We start from the raw sequence: 13535 nt of genomic DNA, 5'->3' as shown, positions 1-13535 counted from the left end.
GGTAAAGAATGAGGATGTGGTTTGTGCATATGCTATACAGACATGAGAGGTCACTGACTTCACTTGCATTAGAGGAAAAAGTGTTTAGAGGTTGTGCTTGAAATGGAAGCAGGAGGTTTAATCCATTCTTCCTCATTTCATTCAGAACTTGGATCAAGAGACAGCAGTGCTGGTTTTAGCAGAATTTACAAAAAGCTGTAGAAGATTAGTTATGGAGGTTGGTCGTACCATGGTGTAACCGAACAGACATTTTTAGAACCCAAATTAGCAAATGCTGAAACGATGCTTAAAAATACACAAGAGCAATTTGCAGACAGACAATATAGCCCATATCAAAAAATTGCTGGAGCGATAAAACTGGTCAAAGTCTAAAGCATTGGACTAAAGGCTGCTGAAAAACAACTACAGCACTGACAGGTTAATGATGAGATCCTTGATAACTATTATGTGTAGAGGAGAAACCTTGCAAGAACAGAGCATTAGGAACCTTATTTACCCTGATAAAAAGCTGCACTCAGGGAGCAATTCCCAGGCAAGTATCTCCCCCAGGACAGCACTCACCATCCACCCAGCAAACCTGGAAGACCACACTCATGTTCTGAGAATTCCCCCCTCTCTCAAAGGGTGCTCAACGGCGCGTTGTTCCTAAAACTTTTACTTTTGGGGTTTCTGCGCTACCACATTGTATTAGCCTACTACATTGTTGTTCTCTCCTTGCACAGCTATAGATGTGACGTGGCTCTGAAACTTAGTCACAGCAAATATCGACTCGCCTCAGCTTATACACTCGCTCTCTCTGTGTTGACAGACTCGATCTGCTATTTAGACAATCTAAAGTTAACCTCTGTTTGTTTGGAAGGGGGGGTTGTGGTGGGGTTTTATTATTTTATTTTTTTTTTAATGTCATCACCTGAGAGCTACTGTGTATTTTGTCCTTATAAAAAAGTTCAGGCAAAGATAAATGAAATAGGGCCACACAAGCAAGGTAAAGACCTTAATACAGTGTTTAACACAGGAAGGTCACAATTCAAAATCCGATTCCCTAAGCATTACAACAATACGATCATAGTAACAACAGCAGCAGAGCAAACTGGGGATGAAGAAAGAGGGGCTGAGGGAAAAAATGTAGGGTCTTGCCCATCATAAAATGTAGTGATGGCATAGTTTGGGGTTTTTTTCACTGAAGTTCTGCCAGTAAAATGCAAAGAAAACCACAAAAGTCCATGAGGAGCCTCTGATGTTCTGCTAGTAATTGGCTTGTCAAGTACATAGTACTCAGGTATTTGTTTGGTATTTAGGAAGGAACTTTGAATGATTCATATTTTGATAGCTTTGAGATCCTCAGGATTCTCAAGAACACACCTTGACATAAATCAGCTGAGGCAAACTTAAGGAAAAGTGTCTTTACAAAAACCACCCCTGGAAGGACAGAAGCCCAGCGTGCCCTACCCCTCGAGTAAAGAGCAGCAAAGGGGCACAAAGCGTAAATACGTGCACTCCCCTCACACTTCCTCCCTAGACACAGCAAGTTCTTTTAAACTGTGGTTTTCTTAGGCAAAGGCGGTGTGGACTAGCTCAAGCTCAAAAACTCGTCTTTAGGATTATAATTTAAGAGACTACATAGATGCACTTTTTTTTTTTTTCTTAAATAAGGAAAACCGCAACAGATACTAAGTAATGAAATAATAAATACCAGCTACAAAGCAGTTTTCTTACTGCTGTTTCACTGAGGTCATCTTATCATGCTGACAGGAGAAGAGAAACACAGCGGGTGGCTTGTTTATTATTTACATCATTTTTAGTCTGGGGAGGAATGAGAAGTTTTGTTTGATGTCAAATGAAAATGGTTCAGAAGATCATGATGCTACAAGTAAAAACATAAATCACCTCAAAATGTGTTAGAGAAAAAAACGTGCCACTGATGTTAATGCAAATGATTGAGACCTGCAGATGTATCTAAATACAAACCTTGCATCTGTATTTACAAGTTTTTAAGACCTCTGCACCAGGGAAGGGCAAAAAAGACCCGGGCCACGTCAAAAAACTTAATTTCTAGTGGTGTATATTCTCATGCAGCTTGGGAGGAGCCTGAGAACGGAGTCTGGAGCTGTTCACAGTGTCACCCACCGTCACGGCAGAAAGCACCACCGGTCGATGCTCGCGTCCTTATGAAACGCCCCTGTTTTCCATCCCTCAGAGTAGAAACCAAGCTGCAAACCTTGGAGGCTCAGTTCACAGACCTGGACTCGAGCTTGCAGAAGCTGGCACAGAAGTTTGAGCTGCAGGCTGAGATGCTGGAGAAGGAGATGAGCCAGGACGCCCCGTGGACACGGGCACCGGAGGAGAGGTGAGCACAGGGAGGGATGGGTCCGTCATCATCCTGCACACGCAGGTGATGCTGCTGTCACTCGTACTGACTTTTCCCAGATGGGATCGCTATTTACTGTGGAAACGGGCAATATGAGGAAAATGTTCCCTTTAGTAGTTGTTTCTTTAAAAAAAAGCCAAAACCAACCACACAGTCTATGAAATACTTAAGTGGTTTAAAAACAACCATGCTGCTTCCAAGATCCCATGGGATATCACGCCTCCTTGTGTAACTCTGTCCCACAGTAAGTGAAGGAAAAAACCCCCCAACTCGCTATGATTACTTTTTCCGATTAAATAGGGCCAGAAGATTCACATTTTTAGCACCTAGGCTAGGCTTTATTAATGCACATATTTATAGTCTTTCGCATCTTCTGGCCCAAGAGTTTCTGCAGCAGCTCTCGCGTTCTGCAGGCCCGGGGAAACAGGCTCTAGTGAGGCCGCGGCCTTTCAGCCAGATCTGTCGGTAACTATTTACGGCTGAAATACTGTTCGGGCACTACAGCTGCAGCACCGCGGGAACACGGCTGCGCGCCCCGGGGCCCGCCGCAGGCTCCGGGGGCTGGGTGGGGCGGAGGGGCCGTTAGCTCCGGGGCCGACCTGCCTTCCCTCCCCGGGCCGTCCCGCCCGCGGACTCCTGGTCTCTGTCTCCCGGCAGGCTCGGCTCGGAGGAGGAGCGAAAGCCCGGGCGGCGGGAGAGGCCCGTCAGCGAGCGGCGGGGCGGGGCGGCCGGCGGGCAGCGCCAAGGCGGCGGCCATTGCGGGAGGCCGCGACCCTGCCTGCCGCCGGGCCTGAGGGCCGCCGCGCCCCCGCCGCGGAGCCGCAGCTCGGTGGGTGCTGACTCCGTGCTTTGACCGATCGGGCACCGGGCGGGGTGTGCGGGGCTGAGGGGGGGGAGGAGGGCGGCGGCCGCCCCCGATGGGCCCGGGCTGTTCCCGCTGGCGCGTCCGGAGCGGCGTTCCCTGTGCGCCGGGCCGCGGCGGTGGTGTGTGGGGCTGCCCCGCCGTCCTGCTCCCCTTCTCTGGGCATCCACGTCTTAGCGGGTTAGTAAGCGTTTTTTCTGTCTCTCTGCAAACTGGAATTAGCCCACAACGGGTGTACGTGGGCTTAGTAGGTCTTTTTAACAGACCGCCTGCAAAGCTGGGTGTTTGTGTGGTATCTAGCGTCCTTTTTTAAAAATTAAATTGTTTTCTCAACAAAGAGAGAGCAGAAACAATAAAAAAACAAGTTAAAGTGTATTTGTCTCCGTGTCAAGTTCCTGTGTGACTGAAATTGTGGCCTTTCTCTGAGAAGGACCTCCTGGCTCTGTGGAGCTGGCTTGTTATGAAGCTTGTAAGAACTTTATTAAGTTCTGTGACTTAAAATAACCAGTATTTATATCCTGTTTGCTGTATGTGTCTTTTATTTTCTGTTCCACAGTATTTCTGGACCAAGTGGAAGAATCCTGTGAGGAGGGTTGGCGATAGAAAGGCTGGATGATCCCCGCCGCTTTAAGTCGTACAAGAAGATGCTGAAGTGTTGAACACACTGGTTAGTTCTTTGCTTATATTAACAAAAAGTATCTTGACTTTTTAGTCCCAGCTTAAGCAAATGAACAAATGAGGAAGAACCTCCTCTCCTCTGATGCATTGGGATGTTGTATTTCACCTTCAGAACATGCTGGAACTGAGTCTGTGCCAGAAGTGGCTTTTGAAGGACGTGGATATACTGAAAAATTGACTGAATGGAAGGTTAAGGTAACAGCAATGACGTATCCACCAAGCATGAGCATAGCTTGTCACTAGCAGAGAGTAAATGCTGGAAGAAATGTCTTTTCCCCCCTCTCCTCACCGCCTCCTTGCTATCCCCAAAGCACCTGTTACAACTCACAGGAAACTGCGGTAGGAAAAGCTGCTACAGTTTCCCCATGGCTTCTGGAAAGACCAGTGTCTTCCTCAGAAAGCCAAGAATCTCTGGATCGGAGCAAAAGTAACCACTGAAGCAGACTTCTTAAATCTGCCAATGCTTTCATAAAGTAGCTGTAAAAGTGAGCATTTTCTGTTTTCTTTTATATTTATTATGGGAAGTAAAACGCCTGTTTCTTTTTGCTTTCAGGTACTGATGTCATACTAGTTTGGCTCCTCTACTTCAAATCAGCATGTCGAAGAAATCGGAGGCTCCGCTTTCCTTGTCCGATTGCCTCTGCCAAATTTGCATGGAGATCTTTGTGGAGCCCGTGACGCTGCCATGCAACCATACGCTCTGTAACTCTTGCTTCCAGCTGACGGTTGAAAAGGCCAGTCTTTGTTGCCCTTTTTGTCGGCGTCGAGTCTCTTCTTGGGCACGATATAACGCCCGCAGAAATACTCTTATCAACTGGGAACTCTGGGAAAAGATTCAGAAGAATTACCCGAAGGAGTGTGAGCGTAGAATTAATGGACAGGATTTGGAAGAGGAAAGTAAGTAAAATGTCACTTATTCTAGGATGTCTCTGCTTTACCAAAGTAATTGCTGTTGGTGGACTTTGGATGCTGTGAAATAAGAAACTGTGCATAGACAGGCTGTGTTACTGCTAGAAAAGGTAATGTCAGAGCTCACCTGGGAACGGGGCTCGGGAGGCAGAGAAATCTCTACACATGCTTTTTTCCTTTGTAGTACAGAGGGTAAGTGACGTTGTCCGACCGTTGAAGTGGGTGTTTGTTCATGCGTTTTGCACAAAATGTTAGTTAATTAGTTTGGGCAGAAATTCCAGGGCTTCAGTCTACGCAGGTGCCTCTGAGCGAGCTTAAAATTGTGGTGTCAGAGAAAAGGAAGTGAAATCTGATTAAGTCTGGAGAAGGATTTTGGGGTTTATTATGTTGCAAGCTCTGTTGGGGGAGGCTGATTGGTAGGTTGGCTCTGTGACATGTTCCACTTGCAGTATCATGATGTCTTTTTAATCACAAAAGCTAAAGGTGTTAAGTTATGGTCAGCATACTTATTTGCTGTATGCACAGTGCTTGGAAAACACTGACTGTTCTTGCCACTCTGTAACACGGTGCTTTTTTATTTTGTTCCTTTGTAACACCAAGTGCTTTTTTCCCCACAGCACTTGATAAGTCATATCATTCCTGTGACAGGGTATGGAAGTGATCTGTCTTTTGTTAAAAATCTTCATTGTTGACTGTTGTGATCTTGCTTTGTTCCTCACTTCTTTGTTTTCTCCCTTCCTCTCGTTTAGTATGTGTCCCCCATCCACAACACCAGCTGAGCAAGCCTGGGGAACTGAGGCAGGAATATGAAGCTGAGATTAGCAAGGTAGGTCTAAGAACATAGTTAAAAGCATAGATGCTTTGTATCTAGTTATTTTAATTGTTCCTACAAACAGCTGTAATGTTATTTAATGAAAAAGAAAGATACTTAAAAAAGCACTTAAAGAGCACACTGGTCATTCCCAAAGCATGAATTAAATATTTATCCTTTATGGAAGAGGAGAGTCTTCTTCATGTTTGAGACAAGGTGACATTTCTCAATTTTTCTTTTGCTAGTTGATCTGTAACTCCTACCTCAGGCTCTTGATTGGTTTTGTCATCCCTGCAAGTCAGTGTGCTTTGCGGGTTGGGAGCCACGGAGAGGTGCAGGCACTGCAGAACCCCCAGGCAGGTCTCTCCATCAATACCGCATATTGCCCAAAACTCCGCAGAAGGGTTCTGTCAGGGTTGGTGTCCTTGGTACCCTTTCGCTATCCGCATCCCTGCCCACACGTACTAAAATGGCTTTTGTAGGTCTTCAGGTGCGCGTAAAGTATTTCAGACTAACAAATATAAACACTTGGAACTGCTTTGGCTTTGGTCTTGTATTTGCCATCTTGATTTCCCTTCCTAAGTTACAGACCACACTTAGATGAGCTTCAGTAACAAACATACAGCATTTTCTTTCTTATTTGCTCGCTCCCTTGTTCATTTGAAAATCAGAAAAGATTTTTAAGAAATCTTAATGTTTGCCTATTTAAGGATCTTTCCCCCTCCGATTTAGACACAGTAGTAGTAAGAATTATCGTTGGAAATGGTATTGGAATGCTTCTTTCCCTGACGGCCCCACTGCTGGCTTTTACAATAGCAGGGGCGGTACATGAAGCAGAGGACTGTGGGATTCTCTTTTGTGGCAGTTAGGGGATAGGAACGATCCGGTTCATTAATGGAGGTGGTGTCCAAAAGCAACGAAATAAGTAATGGTGTCTGGTCATAAGGCATCAATACATGATTTGAAACTCAGACTTAACATAGCTTGTGTGGTATTACAGCTTGGCGCTCTTCTCTAAAGCAAATTTCCAAATTCCATTACCCAGTTAAGAAAGCTTTGCTCATTCTTGAGGTACTTCGCTGTCCTTGCAGAGTTACTGATAACTGATATATAAAGAGTGGATGTCTGCCGTAAGAAAGGCAGATTTAAAAGTCTTGGGCTGCTGCTTTGGGTCTTGTGTGTTTCATGAGAGCAAAATGACTCTTCTAGAGAGAGATGTGCTGTCTTTTGGGCATCCTGCACTAATACTGGGATTATGATGATGGAAGCAGGTTGAGCAAACCTGGTATCCAGCCTTATAAAGAATCTTCATCTGAGTTTCTCTGCAGATCCTTGTATTTGGAGGTTTTAGGGTTTGTAACTAACGTTTTGAAAAGGTGAATAATGGAATTTACCTGTGCAGGCGAGCAAGGTTAACGGTGTGATCTTACAGAAACCAAGAGGTGGGTCACTGTTATCAAACTGAAGGCTCTGAACACAGTATCAGTGTGATTCTTACATCTTTGGAGAGCTGTGTAGTTAAACGCTGGCTTTGAGGTCTGCAGGGGGTCTTTGTGAATAGCGGATCATTCACATTTAAGGAGCGTCAGCTGAGAGGTGCTGGTGTAAATTCTGGTCCTATAGTAGTAACCAGATGCATTTAAAAAAATCTTTCTTAGGTGGAGGCAGAAAGGCGAGCACATGAACAAGAGGAGAACAAGGCAAGCGAGGAATACATTCAGCGGCTTCTAGCAGAAGAGGAGGAGGAACGCAGGTTGGCAGAAGAGAGACGGAGGGAGATGGAGAAACAGCTGAAGCAAGACGAAGAGTTGGCCTGGCAGCTGAGTAACAGTCTGGTGAGTTAGGATCAAGGGGGACAGGAGAAAACATTGATATAGTGAAAGTAACATAGACTTTTCAGAGCAAAAGTTAAAATTTTGAATAATTTAAATTTATTTTAATTGTAGTTGGAAGCTGTGGTCAGTCCCCAGTACTTTTAGATCCTTGTTTGACCATTAATTTTTGAAGAACTACCAGGAGGGTAAAATACCCCAAACATTTCTACCTGTGTAATACGCACGTGAAATGTGTGCTGGATGTTTTCATTGTGAAACTTTTTAAAGCATTGATTTTCTTCTGAATGCTTCCTTTTCCCCGTGATTTTAAAAATACTTCTTTGGAAGAAACTGCTATCTGTAACCTGTACTGAAAAAAAGGAAAAAGGAACATACAGTGAAAGGTTACCTTATGTTTTGGGGTTTTTGTTTGATTGTTTTGTTCATTTGTTTTGGGGTTTTGGTTGGTTGGGGTTTATTCCAAATAATAGTCTTAATGATGAACCTGTGTAGTTATTTGAGCAAAACCTCTTGTCCCTTAATGCCAGATACAGGGAAGTGTACAGAACACTTCTTATTCCATACCTGTTCATTACTTACAGTTCCAGAATTCTGTGGACAAAAGTAACTAATTCTGCAGCAGAAACAAAGTAGTTTGCTGGGTTTTCTCCAGTTTGTGTTGTGTTTTGTTTTATATAATGCTGGTTTCACTTGTCATTGAAGAATGACGATTCCAAAGAACACATGCTCAGCAGTCCTTCACCAGCAGGCAGTCTCTTATCTGAAACATCCCCGACTAATTTGTGCAAGGTGAAGAACAAACCAAGCAACTCTGGAGACATTCAGAAGTAAGTAATTAAAATTTTTCTTCTTTACTTATCGATCTGTTTCTTGGTATAGCGTCCCTCTGCTCCATTTGCTTCCTTGGAATCCTGTAGTCCAACTTGCCTGAATAATCTGGCGCAAATGTAAACTGTTGAATGTTAAAACAACTCCTCATAGGATAATATGGAGGAGAAGGGAAACACTTGCTCTTCTCTTGTTGTTGTTATTTGTCAGAATGAACCTGAAAATCTTGATTAATGCAAAGGACTGACAAATCAAGAAAAAAAAGTTTAAAAAGAGGTACCTTTTTTTTTTTTTTTCTCCCTCCCTTTAAGGTATCTGTCTCCAAAGCTTCATCATACGTCGGGATCAGCATCATTCTCTAGAACAACAGAAAGAGGCAGGAGTGACTCTGGCTCTGTGGTAACTGGAATCATTTTGTTATAAATCTCAGTGTTAGTAATTATGGGGTATTTTTCCCTTGCCAGTCCTGTATTCCCCTTGCACATCTGTTCACCTTGCCTTTTTTGAACTACCTTCAGTATTCATGACTCCCCAAAGTGGAAAGGGAAGAAACCATGCTTGACAGTCCACAGATGCACACCTACGGCCTGCTTCAATAGTTACCTTTGTAGCCTTACAAGTGCCTTACCTGAATGTCTTCAGCGAGTTCTGGGTTGCAACCGATGCTGTGTAAAACTAAAACGATGGTTCTGGAACTCACTGGAGGAGGTTGCACTCTCATTTTCATCATTCCATGTCTGTCTTATCTTTCCTGTTAGGCTTCAAAAGAAGATGAGTGGGCTTGAACAGTTGATTTGAGTCATTGGTAACAGGAGAACGCTTCAGTTGTGTTTTCAGTCTTTTAGCTAGGCATACATAGGTTGTTTTAAATATTTTCATTATTGTTAAACAAATATGTATTTTTTTAAAAGAAGAATCCAAGTTAATATCCCAGATTAGTTATGAGCAGTGCAGCTGTGAGAAGCGAGATTTGCATTTTATTCATACCCGTTGGCTTTTGATAAGTCCATGTTTTTAGTCCTCTCTCCCTTCTCTGCAGGACGTCAACAGCAATGAGGGCAGCAGTTCTGCGTGGCAAGATGAGCAAGAGGAAATGCCGACGCTGTCTCCACAGCTGACTGGTATGGTTAAAGATTCCAGTGCTAAGGATTTGTTTTTGGAATCGTGCATGAAGTATTTCAGTGCCTCAGCTTCAGGGGAAACCACCGCTGCCAAGCAGGAAAAAGCACCAGGACCAAATTGTCTAGAAGACGAAGCTCCAGATGTGCTTCGTGGCATGACAGAAGGGGAAGGGTCTAGAACAGTCCTTCGTAGATCCGAAGGAGATGGTGATGGAATTGAGTCAGACAGTGGCAGTTTAACACATGTAGAAAGCATAAACCTTGAAAACTCTGCTAAAACTTGTACCTCTGCTCAGTCAGCAACAAATTCCGTGATGTCTGACAGCACAAGTGTACTGTGTGATCTCGTGAAGGTGGGTAGACACTCAGATGAAGAGAAACCAGAGAGATTGCAGAACACTAAGGAGACACCAAAAAGAAAGTTGGTGGAGCCACCAGCTGAAGCAGTGGTTGACTCGTGCACGCTTGATAAGAGGAGAAGAACTTTCCCAGAAAGTTTAGAGGACCAAGAGGAGCAGATAAATTATTTCAACTTGCAAATGCAGAAGGCCTTTGAGCAGGAGCTCTATGAAAGGCGTATGCAGGAGGAGCAGGACAGGCTTCTGGCTCTGCAGCTACAAAAACAGATCAACAAGGAGGAAAAGACACTTAATCGACAAAAGGGTTCCCCAGATGAGTACCATCTTCGCACCAAACCACCTCAGTCTGTGAAAGACTCTCCTGCTAGAAAGGGAAGTTCTAAGATGGCAAAAGACTCAAAAGTTCCAAAAAAACAGGCTGAAACAAATCACCGCAAAACTCGGAGAGGTTCTTGCAATGAAAACTGGCAGTCCCCTACCAGAGTCCGAATGAAATCGCCTAGCATCAAGGGAGGAAAAGTTTTGAATTGTGTGGTTAATACCAGTGACTCCAATGATATTTGTTCACTGCCTAAGAATAAGCAAAAAACAATCCTTCAGATGTTTAAAAGCTCTGTTGCGGAGTAGATCAACAGCAGCACAGACACACGGTGGAATGAGAATTAAAACCGTGGTAACGCTTTCTCCTGTGTTAGGCAAAGCTTCCTGTAAACAGTTTTAAAGTTGTTGGTTTTGAGGGGGATTGCTCTGAGTCACAAAGTTGTGTATTCTGAAAAGTTTTAATAATGTATACCCCCAGACTGAAAAATTTTAATTGGTTGTTTCTTGACTACAGTTTATTTTCTAGCACTTGCATTTACATAATTTTGAACGTGAATACTATTAGTGTTCAAAACCAAAAATAACTGATGGTCTTATCTTAAAATGAGAATTCAGAGCCTTTTGCGGAAAGGATGCGCATTCCATGGAGGAAACAAGCAAAAAAAAATGAGTCTGTTTCCAGTTGTCTGCCAACCGCAAGGTTGAGGCTTCACTTGGCCCAACCACTGTTCCGTTTGCCTAAATCCCAGCTTATTTGTTTCAGTTAATTTGTTGAATTGCATTGTTCACACGACAGCTAACAGGAGTATAACTGGACAGCTAGTCTTGCAGACACACTCTTTCCCTCTCATATACTATCCTCTTTCTTAGACAAAGAGGGAAAAACCAGGTCATTCTCCCACTGTCAAAGCCAAGGCTCGCTCATAGATGCCAGCAGTAGAAGTGGTTGTGGGCTGTATTTACCTCTGTTCAGAGGTCACTTCTGCAGATCTGACTCTGGCTGTCATTAGGAAAAAAGATACTTTTGTTTTCTTATTGCTAGTGTTCTGCAACTTTATTCTTGTACGAGAATATTACCTTTAGTGCTATTTAATTTTCATACTCAAACTGGTTTGAGTCTGATTAAAAACATGTAATATTAAAAAAAATAGTCCAGAAGACAGTTATGATGGAGAAAGTGAAACCAAAAGGGGGAAAAGGAACTGAAAACTGACATAAGTATAATTAAAGATTCACATAACTACCATACCTGGCTGTTACTGTTTCCCCCCCATTTTTAGAGGGACTACCAAATACTGTCTTCCAGTTGGGTTTAAAACTAACTTCATTCAAAGAATTATAATTTAAACATGTGGGGAAGCTGAGGCCTGTAGGAAGTTGAGGCTGGTGAAGAGTTGACCAGCTGCTACTCAGCAGAAGTATTCTTGCTAGATTGTTTTATCTGTTGCTATTATGAAACCATCTTTTGGCCTTTCTTTGCTTGTAATGAGATACTTTTCCACTGTACATGTTTGAAAGACAGCAAAACACCAATCCACATTGCTGATGTGGGTGTGCTGATCACCAAAGTTTGCGGATGTTTCAAACATCTACTTCTTTTGAACCTCGATCTACAGACTAACTTGGTTCTGAGAAATTTGTAACAAAATACTTCGAAGCAGTATCTTCTGAAGTTTTAAGTTTTAAAAAAAGCAAAGAAAACCCAACCTGAAATTTTATTGAAAGCACAAGCAGCACACCAATCCAAAAATGTGAATTGTTTTTCTTTGCCTGCATGTCTCTGTTAATGATAGGTTTCTTATAAATAAATGATTTACTTTAAGATGCTTTTTGAGAAAGTTACAACAGGTGACCCATTGCAAATCATTGACTGTTCCTCTTGCTGCCTCAACTATTATGCTGGGAGCCTTCCTTGAATATAGATGTTTCTGTTTAATCCTTGCTTTTGTTTGGGTTGTTTTCTGTCTTACCCATGCAGTTGAATATAAGCCTTCATTAATTAAAGTGTTCTTTAAGGCAGAGATATTGACTGTTTTCCTGCTAGTGATACTTGGCATTTTCAGTCGTGGTAAGGTTGTGAGAAGTCAACTCTCCATTTTCAAAACAGATGAGGAGGAGTTGTTTATTTTTTAAGTCTATTCAGCCTCATTTTATAATCCATTTCTGAAGTCTGATGTCTGTTTTTAACTTGCTGAAACGATGGTCCTGCATGGCGCTCCTCCTTCCCAGATCACATCTCCCAGCTGCTGTCCGTTCCCAAGTCTGTCTGAGCAGAGGCACCACACGCTCCTCCCATTGATTGCCACTTTTGTGTAATGGGTTTAGGATTTTGGAGCAGGTTGGAACAGGTTTGGGGCAGTGAAGGTCACCACTGCAGCCAGCTGCTGCCGAAACCCTGAGGTTTATGCCTGATGCAACTGTCTCTGCAGTTTGGGACACATCCTGACAGTCCTGCTGTAGCCCTCTAAGGGTTTTGAATGTCTGTCCTGCTCTTCTCAATTACTGCCTTTAATGCCTTGCACTGAAAGAGTCTGAATCTCGAGAGTTTTGAACTGCTGGCCATTCATATGTAAGAAATAATAAGAAATAATAATTGCAAATCCTGACCCTGGTTATTTTTCTCAGATCAACCATCGTTATACTCCAGTACAGCAGTGCTGGCTTTGGAGTTGCTTTTACGATCAGCTCCTGATGTTTGATAGATGCTTGTTGAAAACGGAGGGGAAGCATGTGTGGTCATACAGGTAAATACCCAGATAAACTCTAAAGAGCTGAGCAGAATGAAGCTAGAAATGAAATATATATCCCCCAACAGTCTTGACCTTCATTAGGATTAAACTTAATCTACTGCTGTCATTGTTTGGGGGCTAGTTCTGTCCCTGGCACGAAGTAACATACACTTAGTCATAAGATAGGAGGCATTTTATTTTTAAAAAACCAGTGTGAAAGCTCACTAATTCAGCAGGATTGTGCTGTCTAGCTGAGTACACCTCAACAACAGGCAGTGAGCTACTATTAACAGCTTGCTGCCAGTGGTGAGATTCCTACGCTTGTGCCAGCTCTGGCACTTGGGGACTCCCCGTGATCTAATTCTGATATTGAAGGAGTAGGGGACGCATTGAGGAGGGAGAGGGCGAGGGAGAAGAGAGAACTTCCTTTTCGGGCAGCAATAAGCCATGTGCAACTGTCTCAGCCATGCGTGAAACCATGTCCCAGAGTCTGAGATTGCTGCATTTAACACCAGTTTAATTCCATTTCCTACACAAGCTGTTCTGTGGATTCTTTCGTTTCCCTTTTAATTCTGTGTCTTTTCCATATAAGGTTTACGAAATGCGCTAAACTAATCCCACTTAGAAGTTTGATTGGGGGGGGGGGGGGCTTTTTGCATCTTACTCCAGTCTTGCACAGACTTACTTCCTTGCCATCAATAGCAAACCCTGCTG

The 13535-nt window shown here is 43.3% G+C and overlaps 1 protein-coding gene across 4 annotated transcripts; it reads left to right on the top strand.

The window, feature by feature from the left end:
• The first annotated feature begins 2987 nt into the window (after positions 1 to 2987).
• RNF168 (ring finger protein 168) lies at positions 2988 to 12111 on the top strand. 4 transcript variants are annotated; one of them, XM_075760682.1, is made up of 9 exons: positions 2988 to 3197; positions 3787 to 3897; positions 4021 to 4103; positions 4462 to 4805; positions 5567 to 5643; positions 7287 to 7463; positions 8166 to 8290; positions 8603 to 8690; positions 9331 to 12111. In XM_075760682.1, exons 4-9 carry the CDS (start codon positions 4505 to 4507, stop codon positions 10396 to 10398), a joined length of 1836 nt encoding a protein of 611 aa, XP_075616797.1. In that variant the 5' UTR covers positions 2988 to 3197; positions 3787 to 3897; positions 4021 to 4103; positions 4462 to 4504; the 3' UTR covers positions 10399 to 12111. The 4 variants fall into 4 exon arrangements, with proteins under 4 accessions (XP_075616797.1, XP_075616798.1, XP_075616796.1 ...); XM_075760683.1 differs by lacking the exon at positions 3787 to 3897 and having other exon boundaries at positions 3943 to 4103; XM_075760681.1 differs by lacking the exon at positions 4021 to 4103.
• Positions 12112 to 13535: the final 1424 nt, after the last annotated feature.

The sequence above is a fragment of the Balearica regulorum genome, chromosome 9, assembly GCF_011004875.1.
Source record: "Balearica regulorum gibbericeps isolate bBalReg1 chromosome 9, bBalReg1.pri, whole genome shotgun sequence".
In the NCBI taxonomy this organism is placed as follows: domain Eukaryota; kingdom Metazoa; phylum Chordata; class Aves; order Gruiformes; family Gruidae; genus Balearica; species Balearica regulorum.
The sequence above is the reverse complement of the archived record's forward strand: the minus strand, read 5'-3'. Positions and strand labels throughout refer to the sequence as shown.